The 27,413-nt window shown below is 37.8% G+C and overlaps 1 protein-coding gene across 1 annotated transcript in view; it reads left to right on the forward strand.

Moving 5' to 3' along the window:
- The window catches only part of LOC104467339 (chromosome unknown open reading frame, human C20orf194), a gene marked incomplete at its 5' end in the record, with an annotated part of 59,753 nt that overhangs the window by 2,607 nt on the left and 29,733 nt on the right, over window positions 1–27,413 (forward strand). Inside the window, 18 exons of the mRNA XM_010081080.1 lie at window positions 4,442–4,561; window positions 5,341–5,465; window positions 8,967–9,063; window positions 10,292–10,398; window positions 12,823–12,900; window positions 14,885–14,983; window positions 15,565–15,620; window positions 16,466–16,601; window positions 18,206–18,287; window positions 19,188–19,224; window positions 21,620–21,707; window positions 22,149–22,225; window positions 22,518–22,562; window positions 23,021–23,066; window positions 23,397–23,508; window positions 25,114–25,184; window positions 25,961–26,011; window positions 26,816–26,903. Coding sequence (XP_010079382.1) covers window positions 4,442–4,561; window positions 5,341–5,465; window positions 8,967–9,063; window positions 10,292–10,398; window positions 12,823–12,900; window positions 14,885–14,983; window positions 15,565–15,620; window positions 16,466–16,601; window positions 18,206–18,287; window positions 19,188–19,224; window positions 21,620–21,707; window positions 22,149–22,225; window positions 22,518–22,562; window positions 23,021–23,066; window positions 23,397–23,508; window positions 25,114–25,184; window positions 25,961–26,011; window positions 26,816–26,903 — 1,515 coding nt within the window. The remainder of the gene's footprint in view (window positions 1–4,441; window positions 4,562–5,340; window positions 5,466–8,966; window positions 9,064–10,291; window positions 10,399–12,822; window positions 12,901–14,884; window positions 14,984–15,564; window positions 15,621–16,465; window positions 16,602–18,205; window positions 18,288–19,187; window positions 19,225–21,619; window positions 21,708–22,148; window positions 22,226–22,517; window positions 22,563–23,020; window positions 23,067–23,396; window positions 23,509–25,113; window positions 25,185–25,960; window positions 26,012–26,815; window positions 26,904–27,413) is intronic.

The raw sequence follows: 27,413 nt of genomic DNA on the forward strand, positions 1-27,413 counted from the left end.
TTCCTGCATTCTTTTCCCAGGAGAAAAGACATCACAACTGACCGGTAAAAGGAATTTGGAGGCTGGCATGCCAGACTTTAAAAAGCTGAGATGTCTCAGTTGCAGTGTGTTGCTGTTAAAGTTGCTAAGAAAACCGTATACCAAACTAATGAAATTATACTGTAAACTTTTTTTTTTTAACCATAGTGTTTCTCGCATCTTACCTTTCAACAGAGATTTTCAGCTCATGGTAAGGTTGATCGGATTTCTGAGGGTATGTATTCAGTTTCAGCAGGGTATGTCTGTAATTCAGACTGTAGTTGCAGCTGTTGGGAGTACAGATCAAACTGTTTCGCAGTTCAGCAGAGCTAAGGTAAATTTTTGGACTTTGATATTTAATTTACTTTTTATCCTCCTGCAGAGGATAGGAATACTTCAGAGGCTGTGCCAGTGAATCTTTATTTTATTTTTGCTTTGTTCATATATTACTACTTTTTTAGACCTCTTTTTTTTTTTTTTTTTTCCCCCCCCTCAATTATATCCATCCTACACAAGAGCTCTTGCTCTTAGGATGTGGGAGAAACTTCACCAGTACATTGCACTGACTGTTCATCCCATTCTTTTTCCAAATCAAGACTATTTTAATGCTTATTGTGCCACTTCTACTAGATGGCAGTTCCACCACTGCATGTTGGTTTTGGGCAGCTGTCTGAAGGTGATCTGTCTGTTCTCTCCAGCCTCACCTTCCTCCTACCTCCCTGCTGTCCCTAGAGCTCGCATGGCTGTTTAATGTGTTGTGCAACAACTATTTTTTTGTTTTGATCCTCAAGGGTGTGTCAGAAGTGCATGGCTGGGACAGAGCAAGCAGAACTATTTTTACCTGTAGGCTGTGTTTGTGTCAGTTTAGCAACTGTGCAGTCGCAGATAGGAGACATGGCTGAGCTGTATACTTTTCGGAGTACAAAAGGGGGGTCTCAGCCTGCCCCTAGGCTGCTCCTCTTCCCTTTCCTCTGTTTCCTCCCCACACGCATTTTGCATCAGTGCTGTTAGTGGTTGATATCTTGGACCCAGTTCATGCTACTGAGCAGACAGATTTTTCTTTTTTTTTTCCCCTCTGTATTTGGCCAGACTAGTTTTCTGCCAATTTGGCAAACTGAATCAGCTTGTTGAGAGGTCAGATAAGCTCTGACTGCAGGAAAAGAAGGAGTAGGAATGGTTCCTTGGGCAGCAGTAAGCTGTTAGATTGAGTCATTGTCTAACTACACCCTTGTGATGAGTTGGGAACAGGCTGGGAGTTACTAAACTCCCAGCTCAGCTGGAGACAGGCGTGGGGGTTTCCTAATTAATAGCTTTCCCCATTGTTCTGTTGAGGACTCTTGATATGCTTTCTGGAGGTATCTTATCTTCGGCCTTGTTTCATTTCCTGTTTATTTTCCGCTAACTATATCTGTTCATTTAACTCTGTATGTTGCTGTAGAATACTCTGAAAGCCTCAGTATGAGAGCTCCTGTCTGTACTGGATACTAAAAAACCTCAAAGAACACAGAGACCAAGTATTCTGCAGGGTTAATGATTTTAGGGTAAGCTAATGCCTTCCCTGCTAGCCTCTCAGCATCCTGCAAGCAATAAATTCACTCGTGTCCTCTTTATTCAAAGGATTTAATATTTTCAATAATTCTCAATAACTTCATACAAAATTAGTTTAATTATTTGGAGCATTAATATATTCTTGAAGAAAATAAAGAGGCTCAAATTCACAAAAGGAGGTAAGGAGGTATCTTATGATCACAGCACTGGCATGGTTTAGTGGGTTAGGTGGTATTGGGTTGATGCTTGGACTTGATGATCCTTGAGGTCTTTTCCAACCTTCATGATTCTATGATTCAGTAAATATGACTCAGCTGCCCCCCTTGTTACCATTTTCTTTTTGTCTGTTCTTCCCCTCCTTCTGTCATTACCTGAAAAAGCAGGCTTTGGTCTTTAGCTTTGAAGAGCTGGTACACCCAGACAAAACCTCATTCTTCAATTGATGGTGACATCCTAACTTTTTTATGAGGACAATTTTTACTTTTTCTTCTGATCTTCCAGATTTTATCATCACCCACACCTTTTTCAGCTTCACTACGTGTTATTTCGTTAGCCTGTCCCTGTGTACACCACCTTGGCTGTTCAGGCTTTGGAGACCCTAGTGAAGAGCCTGATGATAAGAGAGAGTCATAGAATCATACAATGGTTTGGGTTGGAAGGGACCTTTAAAGATCACCTAGTCCAACCCCCCAACCCCTTTCATCCGTGCTCTTTGGCCTTTATTTGAGGGTGTCTTGCTAGATGAACACTTGATACGATAGGTGATGTTTGGTTGTGAATCACAAGCAATGCTGCTTGCGGAACGACTGATCAGACAGCTTGCTGCTGCTGAAAGGGCCTATCCTAACTCCTGCTTTCTGCCAGATTATTGCTCATTTAATTGCCTTCAAAAGTTGCTTCAGTTGGCCAAGTAAACAGTAAAACAGATTATCTTCAGGACATGTGTGTACTAGCTTTCTAAGGCTGTAGCTGATTTCAAGGAGACTGATTACATTTAAATGGGCTTCCCTAGAACAATGGGACAGTTGCTTCCTGGAAGAAGGGAGTCTCCACACTTGATTGTAACCAAAATCCCACCTAAAGACAGGGGCTTTAGCACCGATATTAGTGTGCTGAGTCGCGTCATTCTGGATTATGTTGGTATGCCTGATTTCATGGGGCAGGAAACATAAAGAAAATGAAAAGAGACACTGTGTTCTTCCTCTCCTTCTTTTGCGCTCTCTTGCCGAGTTCCCAGATTCAGGGCAGTCTTGTTATGAAGAAAATTATTGGCACAGCAAAGATGGAACAGTGCAGCAGGGGGGAAAAATGAGCGATTGAGTCTGAGCATTCATTATCGGTGCCATGACCAGTGTTACAGATTGACTGGTAAGGCTCTTGGTGCTCCCTTTGGCAAGGGATGCTTCCTGACACACAGGATTGTGACGTTTTTTATAAAGAGCGTGCTCCAAGGATGTGTATATGAATGGAAGGTAAGTGCTAGAAGCTAGATAGCAGAAGAATGAGAATTCAAAGATTGTGGCAAGCAAGAGTTTTGAGGGCTGAGAAAGCTGGGGTGGGTGTGATGCAGCTTCCCCAAAACGGTTCAAGGAATGCAATGCTAGAGTGTGTTATCCGTGGTGATAATCCTGAAGGCATGAGCGAGGAGCAGAGCTACAGAGGTTCATAGCTTCAGCACCATTTGGAGTGGTTGAATTTGTCTCTTCTGTAGCCTTGCACCAAATATGTGATACCCTGGCAAACACAAGAGCTATCCAAAGGCCAATTAATACACAAACAAGGGGGTTTATTAAGATGTGGGATTCAGTAGCTGCACGCAGACACGTTAGCACTTTAAAGCTGAATTATAGCTTAAAAAAAAGGGACACAATTAGGAGAACCTAGGGTTCGTTCCAATGTCTGGTGTGTTCAGGTGACTCTTAAGTAGTTTGATTTCTGATGCAAGTCCTGAAACCCAGACATCCAGGCTGTGTTATTACATTATCAGTGTACTGATCTTTCCTTTGGACAGTGGTAACAAATGTTGATTTGCTGCCAGCCCTCCAACTGTATCCTAATATAACTTGGTAGGAAAAGTTGACGTTAGTGTTTATGAGAAATTTAGTAGAGCAGTCGAGACCGGTGACCTCTGTCAAGTGAGGATGTTGAGGATGTTGCTTCATGCATAGTTTTACTTGTGGAGAAAACTTGATTTATCCAGTGGAATTACGACTGTGACTGTCTTTAAGAGAGATTAAAACATTTCTTAAATCTGTGGCCTGTTTCCTTATTTTTTTTTTTAATTTATCTTCTACATCTTCATGCTCCAGATCTTCAATGGTTTTAGTTTTATTTTCCCAAGGACTAGAATAGGCTTTCCTTGGAAACTGTTCGTATACCATATGTTTTGTCAGAATATCTTTTCATGATTTGTTAGAACTCTGCACTGGCTTTCTGGTGACTCAGGGATTGCTCTATAATACTGATAAAGATAATGTTTAATCATGTATGCTAAAGCAGGAGATTTAGGTCACAGGATTAGTTTGTTAGGAAGCTTCAATCAAGAACATATTCATTAGAATGCATACTGCATACAGACAGATGTTTAAGTTTGAATTACTAGATGAAATTGAACTTTTGATGCAGTGAAATGCAGGAAACTAGATTTATTTAATTTTTTTTAGCAATTCCTGTGCATTAGGTCAAGTGGAATGTCAATGAATTTGAAAAAATCCTTCTTCCCTACCCTGTTTCCCCAGTATGTTCAATGGGCATAAGTGCTCACTATGTGAAGGAGTTGAGTTAATATTCCTGTTTTAAAGTTTCTTATTAGGGAAGAAAACAGGTGTACAATGTTAGGACACATAACACTCACTGTACGGTTTTGCTTTTGCAGGAATAGACAGTCGATACAATGAAGGTTGCAGGGAACTGGCAAACTATCTGCTCTTTGGCTTGTATAACCAGAATAACAACGACTTTGAAAGAACTGGGTTTCCTGAAGAAGTTCTTGATGGTGAGTAACACAGTCAACATTTTTATCATTCTTCAGTCTTTCTGGAGGGAGTGTGAGCAGAAAAAGGGGCATACCTCGAAAAAGAAGAGTCAATAAATCTCTAATTGTGTATATGCACCTGAAAAATGGTTCTTAACAACACTGATGAAGAACTCTTAAAACATGTTCCCCCAAATGTTCTAAACCTAAAGAAATACAGGCCATTATGAGAAGTTCTAGTTCAGTCATTCTGTGCGTACATGTGTTATCAATTATTGCATGATCGCACCTCTGGAGTTCTAAAAACTCACTTTTGTAATATTTGGAAGGTGGCCAATCACTGTGATTGTAGATTATTATTCCCTTATTTTAATGAAACTTTGAATATCTACCCCGTAGCCTGCAGTGGTAGTTTTTAGTTGGAGCAACCTTCTGATGCAACATCAGGCAAGAGCAGCTGTAGCTTACAGTTTCGTAAGTGTTCTGTAAGGACTCATCGCTGACCCTCTTGGCTGCTCAAAGGACAGGCTGATGCAAGTTCTGTACAAGACTTCAGAATAAATCCGCAATTGTTCTGAACAGTAAGAAGTTGTACTTGGAACTGTATATGGCTGCCAACTGTTTCTTTTTTAAAGAAGTGGGGAATGGTTGCATATTCAAATAGTTAAACAATTTTCTTTTACTGAGGTACATTATAGGGAAAGGGTTTTCTGTTCAGTTTCTGGGGTTTTTTGTGCACATGTAATTCTTCTGTGTATGGAGTCTTGATGCTGGGATAATATTTATTCTGCTTGTTGCAGATATAATCATATTAATAAAACCCGACAGCGTCCATCTGTACTGCAACCCTGTGAATTATAATCATCTTTTGCCGTATGTGGCATACTGGAGGAACTTGCATTTTCACTGTCTAACTGAAAATGAGGTGAGTGTAAAATGAATGCAAGTGAGAATTGCTAATGAACTTGCTAGTGAACTGATATTCCAAGTGGAACTTTTTGTAACATTCCTTCCAGAAGTCTTCTTTCTTTTTCATACTCAATCACATGTGTATATATATATATGTGGGTATTAACCATTTTGCTAACATGTGCAAGAAGAATATGTTTTTAATACTCTGTACTCGTTGAAGCATGAAAACAAATTGCTCCCCTCTCCCACTAATTACTATTACTTTGACATGAGTCAATGATCTTTTAATGACAAAAAACATGTGGGTTGTGAGAAATGCAGAATCTGAATCAAGTACTACAGTTAACACCGAGATTTCCAAGGACAGCCCTGTTTCCTGCCGAAGGAGTGTTTTAATGCGTTGTATACCCATAGCTTTGTAATATTGGAAAAGATTGGCTTAATAAGCCATTTAACATAAATACATTTTATTATGTATTTTCATTTTAACTTTCATTTCTTCCTTTCAAGAGCTATTAGTCTCAGTAAGGAAAAAAGCCAAGTTTTGTCACTCACTTTCATTGGACTGTGGTTAGTAGATGTGAGTTTTGTCTTGCATTTAAAATACAAGGTATTCTTAGAAAAGCTATGTTTATCAGGGTGGAGTACTGTTAGAGGAGTAAAAAATGAAAATATTGTTTGCCTTGGTGCAGAAAAATAACTTTTTTATTCCAGTTGGACTGGAAATGCTTCTTCCTAAATGCCGTCATGGGAAGTTTCCCCCCCCTGTTCAGTTCTGTGTAATTCTTTTTCTAAATCAGGATTGTACTGAAATCCGAAGGGAGCGGGGTGAGGAGCCTGTGAAGCTGGTGGAAGAATGAACGGGGTCAGGGAGAAAAACCTTTTCAGCTTGAAAGCAATGGAGCTTATGATTGACTGTGTCTTTATTTGGCTGTTTGATAGTTTAGATCACAGAATTCTGAAATAATTAATGTTAGAAGGGACCTCTGGAGATCATCTTCTCCAACCTCCTGCTAAAGGCAGAGTTAGCTTTGAGATCAGCTCAGGTTACTCACGTTTTTTGCAGTTGGATGTTGAAAGCATCCAAGGATGATGACTGCAGAACTTCTCTTGGCTATCTGCTCCATTACCTGACTGTCCTAATGGTGAAAAAGTGTTTCCTTTTATCCACTCTAAACCTCTCTCATTTGAAATCGTGGCCTTTGTCCTGCATCCTACCACTGCAAAGAGCCTGGCTTCACCATCTCAATATTTTGTGGGTGTTGTAGGGCAGCTTTAAGGTCCAGCCATTGTCTCCTCCAGTCTGAGCAAGCCTGGGTCTCTACTTGTAGGACAAATGCTCCATTGTGGTGGCCCTCCACTGAACGTGCTCCAGTTTTTCAACATCTTTCTTACATGTGGGTCCCAAAACTGGATGCAGTGTTCCAGATACGGTCGCATGAGTGTTCCATAGAGGAGGATAATTATTTCATGTTAAGATGTAAACAGCTGAGTTGCAGGTTAAAGCATGCCGTAGCAAAGTCTAAAGCCTGGCTTGGTAAGGTTTTTTTGTTGCCAAAATCTCTACTGAAAGGGCAAATCTTGAATCATACCTGAGGGTGGTAAAACACACACATCTTGGAGTCGAGACTGGAGTAGTTGTTCACACGCTGTTGCTAGGACAGCTGCAATCTCAGCTATTGAATTTTAAGCTGCATCTGCTTATGGGCTTTCATATGATTTATTTTGGTAAGTAGTAACCTTAATCACACAGTCCTGGCTTGAAATAATGGTGTAACTAGAAAGGTAAACCATATGCCTTCTTACTGTTTGTGGAAATGAATGGGAAAGTTTGATTTCTGAAGCTGAAGATACAAAGTTACTTCACTGCTGTTTCATGCGGGTGAGCTGAGCGATGCACTTCCAGTCACATTTCTAATGTATAAGAATTGCCACTTTCCTGGATTACTTCTGAAAGAAACAAAAAAATGTTGCTGTGCCAGGCTTTAAGTGCATCCTGCTTATAGGAGGATTGCCTGTAGTAGCTTTTAAGCTTTTTTTTTTTTTTTAGTGATAGGACTAACTTCTGCTTGCATTTATAAAAATTAAACGAAAAAATCTCAAGAATTTTGGCAATAAAGAAATTAATGCCGTACCTGACTCTGTGCAGCTCTTGATTAATCTGGCAATACCTATAGCATCTCCTTCCTTTCTTCCTTCCTGCTTGTCTTTATCTAGACCGTAGGAATTTAAGTGAAATCCTAGTTATCAGAAGAAAAAAAAATAGTATTAAAGAATACTCATTTTCAAAATGACCAAATAAGATAAAGTACTGAAGTTTGATGCATACTATATAAGCTTTCTGGGTGTCACTAGTACCATTTTTTATACTTTCAGCTGCAGATAGTGAGCAAGCCCTTAGCATCCTGCCAAAAACCAAGTTCTTTTTCTAATGGCATTTTAAGTCTTGAGAAACTGGCAGTTGTTTGGGGCTTGGCTTTGAACTGAAACTTTGATCTGGCTTCCTGAGATTGAAGAAAGAACACATCATGGAGGAACCTGGGCTGCATCTTAAATTCAGGCTTGTCTTAAAAGAACTTAAAATAGCTTTGGGTGTACCCTGAAGCTCCCAAAAGCTATATACAGAAAGTTCATAATTACGTAATTTACCTTGATATACTAAGTTCAGAGCATAAAAAAACAGACAAAACACCACTGCCTTCTGATCTTGCTCCAGAAAGCAAGTGGCTCTTGAAGTACCCAGTGGGGCTAGGCCTGTTGGTTTCAGACTGTACCTTTTCAGATAAAAATCAGATACTGTTTTTAGGTTTTTCTTGTTATAAAGATGATTTTTTTTGTGTGATTTGTCTTTTCAGTCTAGTTTTTATGCTTTTCTGAGCCATAAGTATGACATTTGTTCTTCAGTCTGCTGAAATCTTCAGACAACTTCAGTCTGCTGCTGGTGTGAAACAGCAAGATAGTGTTGCATGGCGGTGTCTCCTCTTTTTTCCTCCTCCTTTTCCTACATATACATCTCCCTTAGACAGCAGCTGGTTCTCATGCTTGTTCTGTGACCTGAGGCATATCTTGCCAGGTGGCTTTCCCAGTTTAGTGTTGTTAAGCTGGTAATTTGTCTCAGCGGCAAGTTTTTTGTGGCACATCAGTTGCTGTTCTCCAAATATCTTTTATTGTTTAATTGTCCAGAATCCAGTAGATGTTGTTGAAAGACTTCACTGCAAGCTGAAAATCAAGTATATAATTATGTCTTCCTATAACCTTATTAAAAACCTTGAATTTTGATTTTTAAAGAACAATCTCCATTGGCTTGAATACATCACTGCCATGATGGAGTTTCCAAAATATAGAGACGAAAGAAATTTTTTAGCTTCTGGAAGCTGTAGGTAGTATTTTAGTGGATTGCATGACATTTATAATGCAATTAAAACAGTAGAATACATATTATCTTTAGTGCCAAACTAGCACTAATCAAATTAGACATGCCTAATCAAATTCTGTTTTCAATAACTTCTTTCAGTATGAAGATGAAGAAGCTGCAGAGGAATTCAAAATTTCCAGTTTTGTAGACATGGTTCGAGACTGCAGTCGCATTGGTATTCCATACAGCTGCCAAGGTAGGTTCGCTTGGTTTAGTGGAAGCGTTTTGCAGCATGCAAGTCATGCAGTTCAGGGAATGAAGATTTCCTTGCCTTTGGTAAGAAATAAGGATTAATATGTCAAAAGTTTCCTTTTAGCCTCTTTTTACTTAAGTTTTGGATTTCTTTCTGAATAATGTAAGCCCTTAAACTTCATCTGAAGAGTGAATACTCACAGTGAGAGGTAAATAAATAATTTGCATTCAGCGAAGTGTGTTCTGCTGCTACAGAAGTTCTCTTTTCAGCTGAGAGCTCCAGATAAATACTTCTTTATGTAAGGAAAGAATAAACATTTCGTTATGCAAGTTTCCCTTTTTAGCGCTGAAAAAAAAGTGGACGGCATGACTTCCTGTTATGATCTGGAGCCAGCCTTGCAGCCTGAACAGTGTCATACTGACGTTGCTCAGTAAAATGTGCTTTGCAGTATCCCCAGCAGTGAATAATGCAAAAGCAACGCAGTGCGCATACTTCTCTGTGCAGCATGAGCATGTGGGGTTTTTGATCCATAAGGTGAGAGGCAAACAAAAAAAAAAAAAAATTGCTCTCTATTTTCTGAACCATGTAAGTTCAAAACGAGATAATTCAGTTTTGGGTGTTTGGTTTTTTTTTTTTAATTCCTAATTCTTCATTGCTTCTCGTGATGATATGCTCTGACTGCCTGAAAAATCATTAACGGGTCAGGGCGCAGGGGAAGAAAGATGGTAGTTCTTTGTTAGGAAGTACCTGATGAAGGTGTATTGCTTAAGGATGCTAATCACACTTCAGATGGCTTACAGCTTCCCCAGTGAGTACCAGGCTGATTAGTTTGCCTCTCCCTAACTTAAAATTCTGATTAACATGGGGATGATGTTAACAGTATTTTCCTTAAGGCCAAATATGGGAAGGAAATGGAGTAAGCAAAGCTCTCTGTTTATTATCTTGAATTTTAATGGACACAGTTTTGCTAATGGTCTTGGAATGAAACTTGCAAGGAAGCATAGCATCCTTTACTAGACTGATAGCTGGAAACAACAGACAAAATTTGGTGTGTAGAGAAAGGAGTGGTTACAGGCTCCTGTCTTCTCAAAAAAAAACATTTTCAGTTGCAGATTTTAAGTTGTGCAACGACAGGATAATTGAGATCCGTTATTAGAATCTCAAAACAAGTCTTAAGGTCTCAACAGAAAGTTAAACTGTCAGAATTTGCAAGATAATTTTTCTTTTGCAGGTCATCTGCAGATATTTGATATGTTCATTGTTGAAAAGTGGCCAATCGTGCAGGCTTTTGCACTGGAAGGAATCGGGGGCGATGGCTTCTTTACAATGAAATATGAAGTAAGTAGTTAACGTTTTTCATTTTCTTCCCTTTCCATTTTGAAGCAGAAGTTGAATCACGGAATTATTTCAGTTGCAAAGTACCTTTTGAGACTCACAGCTCAAGCGAGCTCCTAAGTTGGATGAAGTTTTTCAGGATCTTTTACGAGGCCGAGTTTTGAATGTGCAAGAATGGAGACACCACAGTCTTGCTGAGAGACTGTTAGGAGCTGCAGAGCCCTCTATCCTGGATAAACCACCATTGCTTGGTGTGTCGTGTCCCCCCCCAAACCTCCCTGGTGTGATTTAGAACTTTTTTCCTTATCTTCTAGAGTCTCCTCTAGCAGTAACAGAAAATACTTTTAAAAACTCTGTTAGGTAGGTATAGACTTTCAAGAGCAGTGCAGGAGAATCTGGTTAGTGCCAAATGCCTTGAAATGAACTGAGAAAATGAGAAGTGACTATTTCTTGGGTCACTGGTTTTGACACAAGAGATGCATCTCCTTTTCTCACCAACATTATGTATTCTTGGGTCATCATAGCCTGCTCAATAGGGCAACAGTCCAGATTTTGGATGATGCTCCTAGTTTTAATAATGATTTGCTGTTCTTACTCTGAGGAACTTGTCATTTGATTTGCCTGTTTATTAAATGCACTGGGGTAACAGCATCTTTAGAGGACAGCTTTGTGTTTATTTACTTGTTTGAAGCTTCTTTTCTTTAATTTTCTTGGACCTCTGCCACAGAAATGCAGATGTCCTATTTTTCTTGTCACTCCGCCGTGTTCACAGCCAGAATGCTCTTTGTCTGACTCCTGATAAGTGGAAAAAACCCAAGAAATTAATAGTACCATTGTTAGTCTCATCACATGTAGTACTGTACATGCTTGCTCAAAAATCTGTTATGTGAGTTCAAGTGTGCCTTTTTCTCTCTGAGCACTTTACTCTTTCCACTGATAACCTTCATTTATGCTTTTTTAATTTTTTTCGTTCCATCACGAGTACTGTAATAATAATGTTATTGAGTGAACCTTTCAAAAGCATTAAATACAAAGTGCAGATAGATGAGCATCCTTGTGAAGTTCTGCCTGAGTGTCAGTAGCCCTTCTTGATGTTTGAAATCAGTCAAAGAAAATTTGGCTGTGAATTCAGGAGTTGTTTGGGTCTTTAATTACCAATTTATTTCGTGAATCCGTAGAGGCTTTGAGAAAAGGTGTAGACACAGTGTGGCAATAACTTTATAAAGACAGAGCCTCTCCTGTTTCGTTGTGGGAGCTGATGCTGTCTTTACAGCACTCTTGCAAACTTAAAAAGGAGCAAAGCAAATTCTCCATCTCTGTTTTTAAGAGTGTGTTAGCTCTGGCGGTTACAGCTTGAGTTCTTGCTTTCTTCCTCCTTAAAGTCATAAGGGGATTTCAAGTGGGAAGTGGCATTCTTAACTTTTTATGTAACTGTTTATGCATGGTTATCTGTTAGGCAGCTGCTATATGTCAGGGATGGGGAGGAAAAACCAATCTATGGGAGGAAATACATTTGGGATCCCTGTAAATGATCTATAAATGGATACTTCAACTGTTATTAAAAGGGAGTGTTCTCGGTGTGTTTTTAGCTACTGAAACTGAATTTCCCTCTGCTGTGCATTCTCTGCTGTTAGATTTGAAGATAATCTAATGATTATAACTTATTTTTTTCCAGTGTTAAGTGCAGTTGCTTTCTTACTTTTACTACAGAAGTCAGAATTGCTCAAGATGCTGTAATTCAGAAAATTTACTGTACCGATAGGTGAATGGAAGCGATGTCTGGAAAATCATTATTGCCATATCTAATAATACATGTAACTGGAATAACTAAAGGAGTGGTTTCAGAAAATTCCATTTAGTGATGCATTTTAATTAAGTGGGTGGTGGGAAACCCTGTAAATGCAGAAATTAACCAGATGTAAGCATCCCTTAAGAATGTATTTTTGAATGGTGTTCTCATATGCATCATCTTACTTGGAAGAAGTTATTGCTAATTGCCGAGTTAAACTAGCTTAGCCTAAATTTACATTACGCTTACAGCAAGAATAGGCTGGTGTGTAGGATGTTGGGATCTGCTTCTTGCCTGTCTTGTCTCAGAAGACTTTCTCTTTTTGCTCACACCAGCTGATACTATTCTTTGCTATTAACCCACTTTGAAAAATTTTAAAATTTTTTATTTGAAAGATGTAAGCAAAACTTTTCACATAAACACTCACTCGAGGAGGTGAGTCTCTGCAGCATCCACAACACTTGCATCTGGTCAATTCTTTTGTAACCAGCAGTGTAAAAATATTTCTGAATTCAGAGTGAAGGAGGACTGGTGGATTGGGCGGTGTGCTGCACGTCTGCTTCGGTGTGGTTTAGACCTGGATCTGTGGCATTCTTCATGGTGTTTTTTCACAGAAGTGTGTTTAAAATCTTTTTCAGTTAATGGATGTCAGTGTTGATTTGTGGAAGACATACAGCAAAATGGATCCTGTTTCCTTGGAGGACTTGCTCTTTGAGGTAATGCCAGGGAAATAGTCTCAATCAACTACTGGTCTGTTAGTGTAGTTGCAGAGCAAAATTGTTGTGATTTTTGTTTGGTCTTAATAGTGCTTACGGACTTTACTGACTCTGCATACTGTTGTTCACTGTTTCCTTGCCTCAAATCTACCACAAGCTCCACAAAACATTAAAATAGCTTGTCTTGGATTCCTTGAATTTCTTAATTGGCCCGAAATTCTGCTAAAAGGCTTTCTAAATGGTATGACTGTTCTTCAGGTCACGGGACTACGTACAAAGCACAGAAAATTGGTGTGTTTGTGTTAATCCTCCTTTTGCAGCCAGGCGGGGGAAAAAAAAGAATCGACTTTAACATATAGCCATTCTTCAGGAAAAAACACTTTTAGGATGGCTTTGGAACTGCTTTAAGTGGGTAACAGTGACACACAGTGGCTGCCCTAGTGTTTTGCAAAATAAAAACAAATTGTGGAAAGTGATTCCTTGTTTTAATGCAATGGTGTAATCTCAGTGCTGGAGAAGAAAGCAATGTATGAGCGTTAGTATGGAGGATTTTGTTGTTAATTTTTATCAGTTTCTAGCTTGTACCTGGTAAGTCTATCCTGAAACAAACTTATTTGTCCTATTTCGAAGTTTTAAACCTCAAAGTTCTTGTTGAATTGACTTTAAATTTTTTTGAAAAAAATTAATGAATGGGTTTTTCATACAACTCTGGTTTCACAGAAATCGATGATTTTATAAATGATTAATTTTCTCAGTGAGGATGAAGGTAGGTGATCTTAAAGAACATTTGAAGCTGGTATATACTGATACCTTTTTTTTGTTAACACAGCTTTGACTTCAAAAAGTTCTAGTTTGGATTCTACTGGAGATTTAAAAGAATGTTCTGTACAGTATTGGCATGTGCCAAAAACCTGACAAAAGCACTTGTTAGTTCTTAGCTTCTCTGCAAAGCTTATTTGAGGCTGGAATATTCTCCAATGATAGTTTTTCCCTCTAAATGTAAATCTTCATTTTAAACCTCTAGTACAGGCTTTGTTAGTATTTTGGAAGGCTTGTAAGATTTCATCGACATTCTCTCTAAATTTCATTAATTGCTGCATTAGTGGAATGGCTGAAGTTAAATACTGTATAATACTTACAGCATTGCTAAAATCATAGTTCTGGTTTTGCCTGTTATATATCTCTGAAAAACTAGACTTTCTAAAATCAGGATGTCTCTCATCTTCCAAGTTAGTATGTGAAATAACTGAAAGTAATCTGGAGAGCATTTGAAAATTGCCTGGTTCTGTAAGGTTCCTGCTTTATCAGCATGACACATTTTTTATTGATTCTCTGATTTTTTTAAATTAATTTGAATGCAACACTTACCTATAGTCACCTTCCTTTTTTGTTGTGCTACAGTGAGGTGTTAGTGGTATTTCCTTTTCCACTAATCTTTTTTTTTTTTTTTAACAAATGCAGATAAAGAAAGGACTTTTTGCCGCTTTCATATCACGAGTTTCCCAAATTCCCCACCTTGTTCCTCATTTTCTGTCCATAAGCCTACTTAATGTCAGATACAGATTACCCCAGAACTGTATACAGATTTATAAATTGTATATTATATATAAATTAAATCTGTCCAAGTGGTCATTTGGGAAAGATGAGGTCTGAGTCATGAGTGATCTCAAAACACTGTACTTGCTGAGGTTAAAAGCAGATAGTGCAGGGCTTTGGTCCTTTTCCCTCTCCAGCCTCTTCTCTTCCCTCAAAAAACCCCAAACAAAAAACCACCCACCCAAAAAAGAACCCCTAAAATCCAGCAGAAAGTTCTTGTCTTCTTTTAAAAGATGTTTATTTTCTTGTGTTTATTGTTTCTATCTGCATAGTGAAATGTAATCTGTCTTGTTCTAAAATAATTTGGGTTTGTTCAGTCCAATCTGTGATGACCTTTCTCTCATATAACGTTTGCTGCGTTAAGTAATGTTGAATGTTTTTCTTTTAGGATTTAATGATTTTCGAACACCAGTGGACCAACTTTTTTGCAAATTTCGATACTGAAATTCCCTTCATTCTGGAACTATCCGAATCTCAGGCGGGGGAGGTATGCCTGCTTCAGTAATCCTTTGAAATGCTAGTGTCACCCGTGCAAAAGTAATAAATATTTAGCATTGTGGGGTTTTTTTCTCTCCTTATCTCATCTCACCTTTCATGTTTGAGGAGTAGAAACCTATTGGGTTTGTTTTCATTGATTTTTTTTTTTTTAAGTTCACCACCCACCTTGCCTATCCCTGCTATAAATCAGTTGAGTTTTTGTTCATTAACAACTGAACTTAATTGCTTTACATCTGCACGACAAATCCCTCTTTGTAGGCAGATTCATTTTGGTGGAAGCTGTGGTATGTGCACTTCTGAACAAGTTCAGGTTGCACGTGTCAAATCTCAGACATAACTGATGGTAACATACAGCATGGGTGAAAACAGCGCAGTACTTCTTGGCTGTTGCTTTTTAAGCACACGTGAGACTTAACGGAGTTTGGGTTTGTTTAGGGAGGTTTGAACTAGTTTTTGAGGGTTCAGGAGTTTGAGGAAGAGAATTCAGGTTTGCTCTTAATGCTGGTGAGGATATATCACACCTTATGTTCATTTACTTATTAATCAGAATTTTTTTTTTCTTCTTCACAGCCTTTCAGAAGTTATTTCAGTCATGGAATGATCTCAAGCCATATAACAGATAACAGGTATTCCTCATTATTCCCTGGGAAATTTTGGTGTCGCTAGTGCCTTGATACGCTATTTCCATATCTCTGATGCCCTAATGTTTATAATTCCTTTTGGGACCATCTCAGTAGATCACGTCTCATCTTTGCATATTTAAAAAAAAAACATTCAAAGGCACTTTGGGTGGGATGAACCCAAATTTTTATGTGATTTAATGCTTATTTCAGCATAGAATTTTAACTAAGAGAGGAAGGTTGTTTGTCATATGTTTCAAAACCAAGGGTTCTGCTGTTTTGAGGTAAATAAAGGTTGCTTAGCTACTTGAATGTCTCTGCAGAGTCGTCTTTATTTGGAATTAGACAGTGGAGTTCAGTGTCCTTTATTGTTTTCGGCATCCTCTGTCCTTAGCGTTTAAATAATGAAAAGAAAAAACTTGACCTCCCCAAATGAATCTTGGGCCCAAAGCCAGAACTAAAACTAAAATAGTTTTATTTAATTCCAATGTAGTAATTTCAGGGTTTTGCAAGGTGGTAAATTTTAAACTAGTCAGGTTTTCAAGGCAATTTACTTTAAAAAAAAAAAGAGGAAAAAACCCCCTTCTAATAGCATTTGGGAAACAACCTTGAGATATGTTCCTGTATATGAAAGAAATTACTGTCTTGTTAATTGAGGTAGTTTTTTTTTTTCTTTGGAACTTGCTTTTTTTCCACGGGAAGCTCTCAGCAGCTCTAGTAAATTTTTTTTGTCCTACTCTTTTAGTGAGAAATTCAATAGTTAGTCCATCAGACTTAAATGGTTTGATTTCGTATGTTGTTTGCAAGTTTTCTTCCAGTATTTTGGTGGTGATACCCTCTTTTCTCCCTAGCCCTAGCCGGCAGCCCTTCGTTCTGTTTGGTAGCCACTCAACTAAGGAAAACTTGAACTCGGGTAACTTTAATTTTCCATCCGAAGGACATCTTGTTCGAAACACCGGCCTTGGTGGAAGCACTGCGAAGCATATGGTAAGGCTTTTAAGTAATTATCTGATATTTTTAAGCAGTGTATATTTTTTTTCTTTGTATATTTTGTGCCCTTAAAACACTTTCCATGAGTTAAATACCCAATTTTTAACATACGAGAACATATGTTACCTTAGCGGTCAGTGTGTTTAAGGAACAAATTTCCTTTTTCTCTCTCTTTCTGGATGTTTAATCAGGGATTGCTGAATGAGTTAAAGTATTTTTTCCCTTTAGAAAGACAACTTTTTAAACACTTGTGGTGCTGTAAATGTGTGGGGTGGTGGAGAGGGAAATATTTGTGAGGACACTTGTCCTAGCCCTAAAGTGAAAAATCTTCGTGATCTACTTAACTATGACACACAGGATTTTATTTTAATCAGATTTGTTTAGCAATTTCTTAAAAAGAAATGGCAAGACCCTTTTTTTCATAATGACTTTGTGACTAAACACAGGATAATGATGTGTATCCAAATTTCAGTGTATGCTCCAGCAACTGAACGGTTCATGAAACTCTGACAATCTTTCTGGTGTTCAAAGAATGTTAAGATCAAGTTGTAAGATTAACTTGTTTCCATTTTCAAGTAAAAACTTAGTTTTAAAACATATGATGAGGTCGATGGCTTGTTGCACCGCCGCGCAGGGGCCGTAACTGGGGAAGCGACCCCAGGGAATTCAGATCCTCTGGCTGGCTGGGCTGGGTGCATCAAGAAGGGAACTCGCAGCGAAGGAGGAGAGGTAGCGTGCAGATTGCGGTGTGTAGTTCTCCCTCCGAGCCGATTGCCATGGGCTCTGGGAGTGTCCGTCAGTTGTGCGAGTCCAGAGTCTGTGCTGCTGAGGAGAGATGGATGTGGTGGAGTACAGGTCATCGTGGAGTGGACGTATGATTGAGGGAGTGAGTTTATGAGCTTGTCATGCCAACATTTCACGCGGAGGTGCCTTAGGGATGGATGGACGTGGGTGTTCTGGACACGTTGCGTGTGTCAAAAGCCTGAGAAAGGATTGTTTTAGCATCCCGGTGAAATCATATCCTCCATTTACTGCTTTGTTTAACTCTCTTTCTGTAAAAACACTTCCAATTTTTTTTTTTCCCCCTTGTTAACGTTCCCATTGAGACCATTTGATATCTTTCAAAATGCAAGTACGATTTTATTCTGATGTACTTGCTCCACCTGTTGTCCTTGGATTCTGACATTGTTCTTTAAAAAGATGGTTTATTTACAGGTACAGGTGTACTGTTTCAATAGGGTGTCTTGAGAATAGTAAATAAACCCAAGTGCAAGCATAGTTATGGGAACCTGACCCACTTTCCTCTCCATGAAAAGAGCAGTTGACATAGGAAATTGAAAACACATGCTTAACGCTTATGGAACTCAGAGCTCATCTCCTTTCCAAAGCCTTTCAACCATTCAGGTGAAGTCAAAAGTGAAATATACCTTTGAAAAACGTAAGTCGCTTTTTAAATATCCAGTTAAGTCTGTGTTGTGCACTTCCTGTAGTATGTCAGTGGTTAGAGGACTTAAGGGGAATTTAGCTTATTGTTAATTATTGCACCACTTTTTTTTTTTTTTACTAACGTCTCTTTGTATCTCGTTAATACTGACAACTAGGTAGTGCAGTGTGTATCTCCAAAGGGACCTCTGGCTTGTTCAAGGACTTATTTTTTTGGAACCACTCACATTCCTTTCCTGGGTAAGTATATTAAAACCACCAAGCAGTAATTTAAGCCTGTTATTCTCTTTGATTATTTAAAATCTGTAATGATTAAAAGATGGGTTTGATTCCTTTAACAAACATTAGGTCGTACAGTGGTAGATGCTGTGCATGAAGTCATAACAGAACATTGTTCATGTGCAAAAATCTGTCAGATATTCTCCAAGAATGATTCAAAGATCAAGAAGTGTATTTGTGTTTGCATCAGAATCCCAAAAGTCTTGTAATTAAAAGTGGTAGTTATCAAATAAGCCTGCGTCTTTTTTTTTTTTTTTTTTTTAAATAATGAAGGATTTTTAAAGGATAGAGAAAATTGTTTGACTTTTATCATTATCATCTGGTTTGGGTCAAATAGATTTTTATAAGTTATCTTTCCTAATAAAAACATGACGTGAAATGTTTAGAAACAATTTTCTTACCCATTTTAAATGGCTCCATGAGTCCATGGATGAAGTCAGTCTCCTTAGGCTTTCTGTATATCTTGAAACCATAGCCAGCTCAGAAAGTATCTCAGGATGGTTGGAGGCTTGCAAAACAAAAGGAATTATAGCACATGTTTGCTCTTGTTGTATTTTTTCCTGGGCATCCAGGAATGGCCGCTTTGGGAGACAGGATACAGCGTGAGAGAGATTTTGTTCTGACCCAATGCGGCTGGTTTTGGGGGATGCAGGTCGTGGTCTTGGCTGTAGGATGTGCTGGCTGTACTGACACAAGTTAACCTGTGCTTTGCTGGTTTTTAAATCTACAAACAAGCTTCAGTTATATAAAATAATGGATAGGTGTCATGTTAAGATTTGCAGCAGAAATGTTAGGACCAAGAAGTTCTGTGTACACGCTTCCGAAAGTGCTTAAACCAAAAATTTTTTGTTTCTAATACAGGAAATGACAATGAGATGCACAAGCAAGCTGAACAAGTGTAAGCTGCTAACTTTTTATTCCTCCTTTACCCTTCCCTCTTTCTGCCTTGGGGCAGTAGGTTAAAACTGCTTTTAGTCAGCAGTGGCTGTTGGCATTTGCAGAGCTACGTTTTCATTTAGACTAACATGAATGTGAGAGGGTTTCAAAGGCAAATTGCTCATTGAGGGTTTTTGTGAGCAAACTAGGAATGGTTTGTGTGACGTCCCTGCTGCTGTACAGGGAAGTGTGAAAGGAAATATTAGTAAATTTTGCTTAAGTTTTGTTAAAAATTTATCTTATTTGCAAATAAATTTCACTGTGTTAAAAGGTAGATAAAAGTTAACTTCTGAATTTTTTTTATTAGTAAGCTATAAAGCTTCTGCACGTTTTGAGCTTCACAAAATGAGATTTTATTTGTATCCAAGTTGATGTCCACTTCTCTGCATGTTGTAGATACCTGTCAAGCTTTAAGAAGGTGGTAGATAACCTGTTTGGAAGTGCTCTCAATCTTGATAAACTAGACCTTTCCTTACAGATGTTGTCCTCCTTGCTAGTTAGGATAGTTTTAGTAGCCGGTTCTTGCTTCTGCAGCAGAGCAGTCCGCAAGCCTGCATGACATGTAGCGAGATATTAAAGATGTGTCAGAGGGAGCTGGTAGTGGTGACCTTTCGTGCTAAGTACTGTTGATTTTTCATAATTCTGATGTGCTTCTCAGAGATGTAAAAGTTACTAGACTGAGGAGCAGATTTTTCTTTTTTTATAATAAACTTAACTTCAACAGGTAGTTTTTCTTACATGTATGTTCTGTTCAAACATACAGAATATTTCTTGTCCTACTTGCAAAAGACTTCATACTAAATACAGTTCTAACCGAGATGGCTAGAGAAGTTCTAAGCAAAGCAGGGGTTGGTTGATAGAGGCAGTATTTTTTATGAGAATATCTTTATATTGGAAGTGTCCTTGTATTGGATCAAATAATCTAGTTGTAACAGCAGCAGCAAAATTATCTTTTCTGGCAAACCTGACCCCATGATTTTGGAATTAGTTTTCAGTTGAGTCCTGTAACTGCTTCTTATATTTGTAAATATTTTCATTTGAAATAAGTGGAAAAAATATTCCAAAACCACTATTCAGTCCAAATTTGACTGTATTTAGGAAGCACAACTGCAGCCTAGAGTGCAGATTGGCTGGAGAGTGTAAACTGACTGTGTAAGTTTAAGCATTCCTGGGGTAGACTTTGTATTTTTTTTTTTAAGAAAATATCATTTTCTGTTTTTCTTTGTTAGTGTTAAAATTTTCAAATGGGAAAAGCAGTAGGGTGACTATAGCACGTTAATATAAAGCACAGCCCACTGTGATGTATTTTCTTGTTAATACATATGTGAATTTGAGTGAAAACAGGAATGGTTACAGAGTTAGGAAGAATTATACACATTTCCTGTAACAAGAGTGTACTGAAAATGTGAGTTAAATGCATGTGTTAGTACATGAAAATGCATAGAAGAAACCTCAGAAAGTAGTAAGGAGGTTCAAGTTTTAAAATCTCTTGGTGCTGTTGGGGAAGAAGTTCGCAGACAAGCATTGGTGCATTTTGAGGTTCATGTTTGGGAGCTTCAGAGATGCTTTTTCCCATCCTCAGGAATGCTTTGCGTATTGCTTAAGTGCTGTATCTTGCTCTTTCCTCCCTCCTCTTCCTTCCCTCAGCATCTAGCAGTTGCAGAGGAGTAGTGAGAGGAGTTCAAGTTCAAGGCCGTAAGGCTGTTCTGTAGATCTCTTGATCTTTTTGTTCCAGTTTAGCTGGAAAACAGAGGCTGATGTTTCTCAGTTGGGCACAGGTGGTTTTTTTCAATAGTTCTGGAGCTCTAAATATGTCAGTAGCTGGAAGTCGCTTCTGGCTTCACCTAACTGTTGTTTATTTCTGTACAATTTTTCCGTTCCCTTTTAAGAAGGGAATCGAACCAAGCTGTGATGTAGATGTGCTCCGAAGGTAGTGGTGATGGGTTTGTTTGGATATCTTTTTTTGCTTGACATGCTCTAGAACAAGTCAGTCCAGTTTGGCTTTTGCAGAACATGAGGCTACTGTTCTATTCGTGTTGGAATATTTAGGATGTGATCCTCAACACAACTGCAGCAAAAGTCAACAATAAAACTTTTTTTTTTTTTATTGACTGATGAGAACAGGGATACGTTTCTGCCAGGATGGTTTTTTTCCCAAGATATCCTGTAATTTGAGCAATTTACTTGCTCTAATTTCTTTCTTTTAATTGAGAAGTTAAGCATAAAGCTATTTTTATGCCTATTTGAACAAAGACCCCTTCTGTATGCGGGAGTTGTGTTATGGGAGGAAAAACTGCTCCCATAAAGAGAGAAAACTCTATCTGTCCAGTAAATGTTGTGTTTGTATTTCTCTTCAGTATGCTGTTGTCGCAAATATATACTGCTGTTGTAGAGGCTGTGCTTGCTGGCATTGAGTGCTATGCTAAAACTTCCGCTGAATCCAAGGTAAATGAAGCACCAATTCTGTACGTTGTGACTGTTGATTTGGATTGCTTGCAAGATGAGATTACATGCAAACCAAGATTAAGAAAAAAAAAAAAAGGTTTCAGTCAACTGCCTAATATTAATGAAGTTAATATGGTGACCTTCAAATAGTCACTCTGACTTCTGTTTAAAAAAGAGAAATTTCAGAATATATCTCATCTTACCCATTTACAATTGTTTTTTGTGAATTTTCCAAACCTTACAGTAAGGAGAATCAGATACGCAAAAGAACAAATTTTAGCCTGGTGCATCAGTGTGTTATTGTTTCATGCATGGTCTCTTGTATATTTTCTGGGTGCTCCTGTAGTTGCTGGGATATGGGAAAAGATATTTTACCCTCAACTTTTTTTTAGGCAAAGGAGGTAGAGAAAAGATATTTTATTCTCCATTTCCTTTTTTTAGGCAAAGGAGGTAGCAGAGCAGGTGCTTATGTCTGTGTTAGATACCCTCCATTTAGCACAACTTAAAACCACATTGCGGTATGTATTTTCAAATACTTATTGGTTGATGTAGTATCTTGATGCCTTAGTTTATTTTGGGGAAAAATATACACCAAGAGTGAATTTTAAACTGAACTTGAATAACTGCCAAATTCCAAGGCTTCGTAATGCATTTGAACTTTTTAAATAGTTATAAATATTCCATGTGTCTTTTCCTGCTTTTTAAATTCACTTCAGCAGTTATTTAGGTTTAAATCTATTATTGTGTGGTTTTTACATGTAGTAGAAGTATAAAACATGTTTTTTCACCAGTACAATTTCTGTCCTACAGCTCCAAAATTGCTTTTCGAATTCAGGCTGTGAATAATCATGGCAGGTTTGTATCACTGTCTTAACCTTCTTGTTATTAATTAGTGTTTTTAATACAGCAATAAGTTGATTTTTCTTGCCTTGGAACTTCTGAGAAAACATTACATTTGATTATTTCATACAAGATGTACTAAATGCTTTTGTGTTTGAGATGGTGTAATGGTTTCATATGTGTAATTCTGTGGAATCTTAAAAGCATTTAAAAAAATGTAAAACAACTGGGCAGATGAATTTTATTAACTGTTAATGACTAGAAGCAGCATGAGCCCATTAAGAATTTCCTTTTAAAGCTGCTTTTAATGTAGTTGATACCACAATCTTGTGCTTTTTTAATCTCCACACTGTCTAATTGACTGAAATGCCCTACAAAAGAGTTGATTTTAAAATGAAATAGCTTTTTTGGCTGTTACGAAGTCACTCCAAATGACCTAATCTTTAAATATTTAATTTTTGTTATTGTTCCAGAATTACTCCATTAGATAATGAGGATAGCCTGTGTTTGATTAAAACAGTAAGTAAACTCTTCAGTATTCTGATTATACATTTTATTAGAAAATAGAGCTCAAATGGCTTTTTGATGGCTCATGCTGAGATTTTTGTATATTTGTGTGAATACAAATGTAAGAGTAGAGATGAGACAGATTTCAGATGCTGAAACTGGGGTAAGATTGAGTTTTACCATGAAGTCAGACTGTAGAATTTGGAATAAAATGTTAAGAGAGGGTTGTGGTATCAGACTTCCCACTGTAATACAGAAGCGTTGTGTCTTAGGAGGTTTAAAACATAGGGAATTTGCTGCTTCGATTGAATTCCTTTCTGTCCAACTGTTTGATTGCTGTAGGCATCTATGATGGTATTTGACATTCCAGACGTGCTCACTGGAAGAGGATGCTTGGGATCTGTTGTCTTTTCAGAGTCATTTCTAACGTCGCAGATACAAGTAAAAGAAAAAGGTAACCCTTTAAAATTCTAACACTGATGTCGTTCTGCTAGCTGTGTCGTGATGGAACAGCAAAAGGGCTTCTGCTGGATCTTAGTACTGTTACCATTATGATTTTAAGCCTTTGGGTTAATTAAAAGACCTAAGTGTTTTATCTTGCTAGTAATAAATATCTTAACTAGCAAGAAGGTTTCTCTAATCTCCCTTTGGGTTTTATGGCTGCCTTGTGATACAGTAGGGCTGAGGTGTAAAAATACAGGTGTAATACTACCCTTCCTACTTTTTCTCCAGTCTTAGTATTTTTTTTATTGTATGAGGAAACTCAAACAGCTCTCTTGCGTCGCTTCTGTGATACTCATTTTATCTGATCTGTTTTCATTTCAGTTGTTTTTTGTTTGGAAGAGATGAGACTAAACTAAAAAAAGGAGATGGTTTTTAGAATGCTTGTTTTTGGAACAGTCTTAAATTGAAAATGCAGGATACTGAGTAATTTCCATAACTTTAGACAAGTACATACTTTCCAGATTGTTTACATGTGACAAAGACAGATAGTTATTGAGGTTGTCTGAAGAATATTTATGAGTTCTTGTTTCCAGACAGGCTTTTAGCCATGAGAGTTGGGAGCACTTGATGGGAAGGAGAGCAAAGGAAGAAGCCGTCATACGAACACTAACATTACATCTGTTAGCTTAGATTTAGCAGTCCAACCCAGAAAGCAGAAGTCTTGGGCTACCGATTTGGGACAGGTCACAGGCGAGAGCTGAATGAAAGGGTAATATGTAACTTTAGATGAAGAGGCTAGACATAAGGCAATGTAAGAGGCATATACTAAGACCAAAACAAAAGCAGGGCTTCTTTTGGTGTTGTACAATGATTCTGTGTACGTTAGAGCACAGGAGCTAGTCTGCTGTGAAAGCTTCTGTAGGGGCATTCTATGCTGACATAGAGTTTTAACTATGATATTAATTTTAGACTTTATAATTGTAAGATTAATAGAGAATCCTAAATGTAGTGGTGTTTTGTGTTAAGGTGGAATTTTAGCTATGACACTAACTTTAGACTTTGTAATAATAAGGTTGATAGAGGATCCTGGGAAAGAAGAAAAATAACCAGATGTCCAAAGGTATCCAATTATACAGAATACGAGAAAGATAAGGGGAAACTGAGGGAAGATAATTAGCACAAATAAGTTATTTTAGAGGTTGTGTTGACATAGCTTTGAAGGTTGCTTTCCCAGGATCCAGAATAGCCAACAGTGACTTTGTCGTTAAGAATTTAAAATTATTGTATCCAATTAGCAGCTGCTAAGTTTGAAAAAATTTAGTATAAAAGTAAGTGCGCAACGCATGATAAATGGCTTTTACCCTCATGATAATTTGGCTCGTCTGGCTGGTGTCCAAGAGCTCTGTGCGCTGAGCATTGAGCCCCCCTCACGCCGGCTACAGAGAACTCCGCTGGTCGACTACAGCTTCCTTTGTACAATAAGAAATTCTTAAAATAATGAGGAAATTTTCGTATTTCCTAAAGAAATTGCAAGTCATAAAAGTAATTTATTGAACAGTCTGAGGTATATGGTTGGTATTATGCTACTTTTTGTTTTCTATTTTCTTCCCTGCAGATGGCAGCATTAGTTCAGAAACCAGCCACATGGTACTGACTGCAGCTATCCCAAGATACGCTTCTTGGCTGGTTAGTACACAAAAATGTGTTTGATTTTTTTTTCTATAAATCCAGATTCACAAATGAAAACGTGTTATAACAAGTATGGGTGTATGAGGGAAAAATACAGAACTTGGACACTGAAACAATATTAATGTATTAATATTATTCTGATTTTTAACTTTGAACGCGAATTGAAAAACTAATAAGTGGAAACAGGCTGATGGTTCCATTCATAACATGAGTTTTAAATTATTTAGTTTTCACCACTTCATTTTTTTTAGCTATGTAAAGGCATGGGGTTTTTTTTCAAGTGTATAGTGTGACTTCTGAAAATTCTGTTTATTGTGGGGCACTTTAGATCACTTAAATATCTGCCCTAGCAGAAAGAGAGGTCTGCTTCCAGACCTTTAACGTACTTTACTGTGTTAGAGGTAAAACTGCGATGAATGTTGTCAAGTTGGGCAATGTTATGTCAATTAACAACCCATACTTCTGAAACACTTTAGTAAAAAATAAGATTGAATGGGATATGCTACTTTGAGTCTATACAACACTATTTTAGTCTATAAAATAATTTAATGGGGAATATCCTCTTGAATGTGTTTCAAGGAACTGTTTCAGTCCCATGTGAACATGTATTGAAGAGCACAAAGCTGTCTTTGAAGCACTCTGGTCTCCAGACATATCTCTTTCTGTGGTACCTAAGGTTCTTGTTTGCCTTGAATCTTCTTTAGTGCTTTTTATTTAATATTAAACTTGCTTTATCTACTAATAATAAAAATGGAAGCTGTTTCTGGCTACAGGTTGAAGACAGTGATGTGAAACTCTCTGAAAAGGCACAGCATGTATTGAAGGTAAAATTAATCATTTTTGTTCAGCTGTATAAAATACACTTTCAAAAAGCAATATTGAAGAAGTCTTAGCTGCTAGTAAAACTGGCTTTCATTATGTCTATTATTCCTCTTCTACGAAAGACTTGCCTATTCTACCCTCTTATAATCTTTGACCTACAAAAAAAATACATTGTGTGTAAAAGTTCGAGTTCTTTTATTTCAGAGAACTGCAAAACCCAAGAGCAAAAAGAGTTCTAATACAGCTGCGATTTCATGGAAGTCTTACTAAGTATTACCCATGCAGCTCATGTGTTTGAAAAACCCCCAAAACCCAATGACGCTCTACGTGCAGCTTTCTTTTAACTTAATTAGCATGCTAAATGTCTAAAGGAAAACACTTAAAGCACTGTGAAAAAGAAAAGAATTTGCGATCTGGGAACATCTTAAACCACATGAGTTTCACATTTGTGGTTTAATTTGCGGTTACCAGAAATCTTCATTATAAATAGATTTATTTTCCTGCAATATACTTTTAGTTCAGTAGATTGACAATCTGAAAACAAAAAGCTATGCCTTGTGGTTGTGACAATAACTTGTAACTTAATAGCTGCTGGCAAAACCAAAATGGGGGGGAGTGCCTTTAAAAATTATACTCTTGACATGCTGTGTTTCACTAGTTCTGTATCAATGCAGTTTAAAAGTATTTTAAAAGTTCTGACAGATGCTGCTTTAAAAAAAAAAAAATCTTTTCTCTTGAAGCAAAAGCATGAGAAAATATTCTTGCCTGAATTAGAATCCTTGATCCTCTTTGTTTTTCCTGTTTAGGAAGACAAATCTTTCCTGGGCACTTTACTTACTGGAGGTGATGGAGCATATATTTATTCTAGCAATCTCCAGGCCATGCCTGCAGAAGGTGAGATGTGGGGTTTTTTCAATTACTTATAGAATAGATTAACTTTTCATGTGTGTTTTTGTTGGGTTTTTTGTGTTGTTTTTTTTTTTAACATGTTTCTGGGATTCACACATCCGGTGAGCCTACCTGTACTATTGTCTTAAGCTTTCTTTCCATTTGCCTTTACAATTCTCGTGTTAAACTCTTGTCTTACTTTTTGTCCCCAACCTCTGCTTGAAACTCCTAGTCCTAGAAGAAGGATTCAGAGCCATAGGCTTGCTTTTGAGGCACACGTGACTGTTACATGATTGACAATGAGGCTTTGCAGACCCATGAGGTGGCTTTTTTCCATAGTTAACTTTCAAAAGCATGCACAAACTGGCTGCTTCTATCCTTAACAGATGATATGCCATGTGTTTTCTGCCCTTTCTGTGTCTATGTGAACATTAGGTTGGAAAGATGGGGCTTCACAGTACTGACAGGATGCCGTGGGCTCCCAGCTCAAGAAGTGAAGTCTTAGACCATTCCTGC

The sequence above is a fragment of the Pterocles gutturalis genome, unplaced genomic scaffold (genome assembly GCF_000699245.1).
Source record: "Pterocles gutturalis isolate BGI_N339 unplaced genomic scaffold, ASM69924v1 scaffold3639, whole genome shotgun sequence".
NCBI lineage: Eukaryota > Metazoa > Chordata > Aves > Pterocliformes > Pteroclidae > Pterocles > Pterocles gutturalis.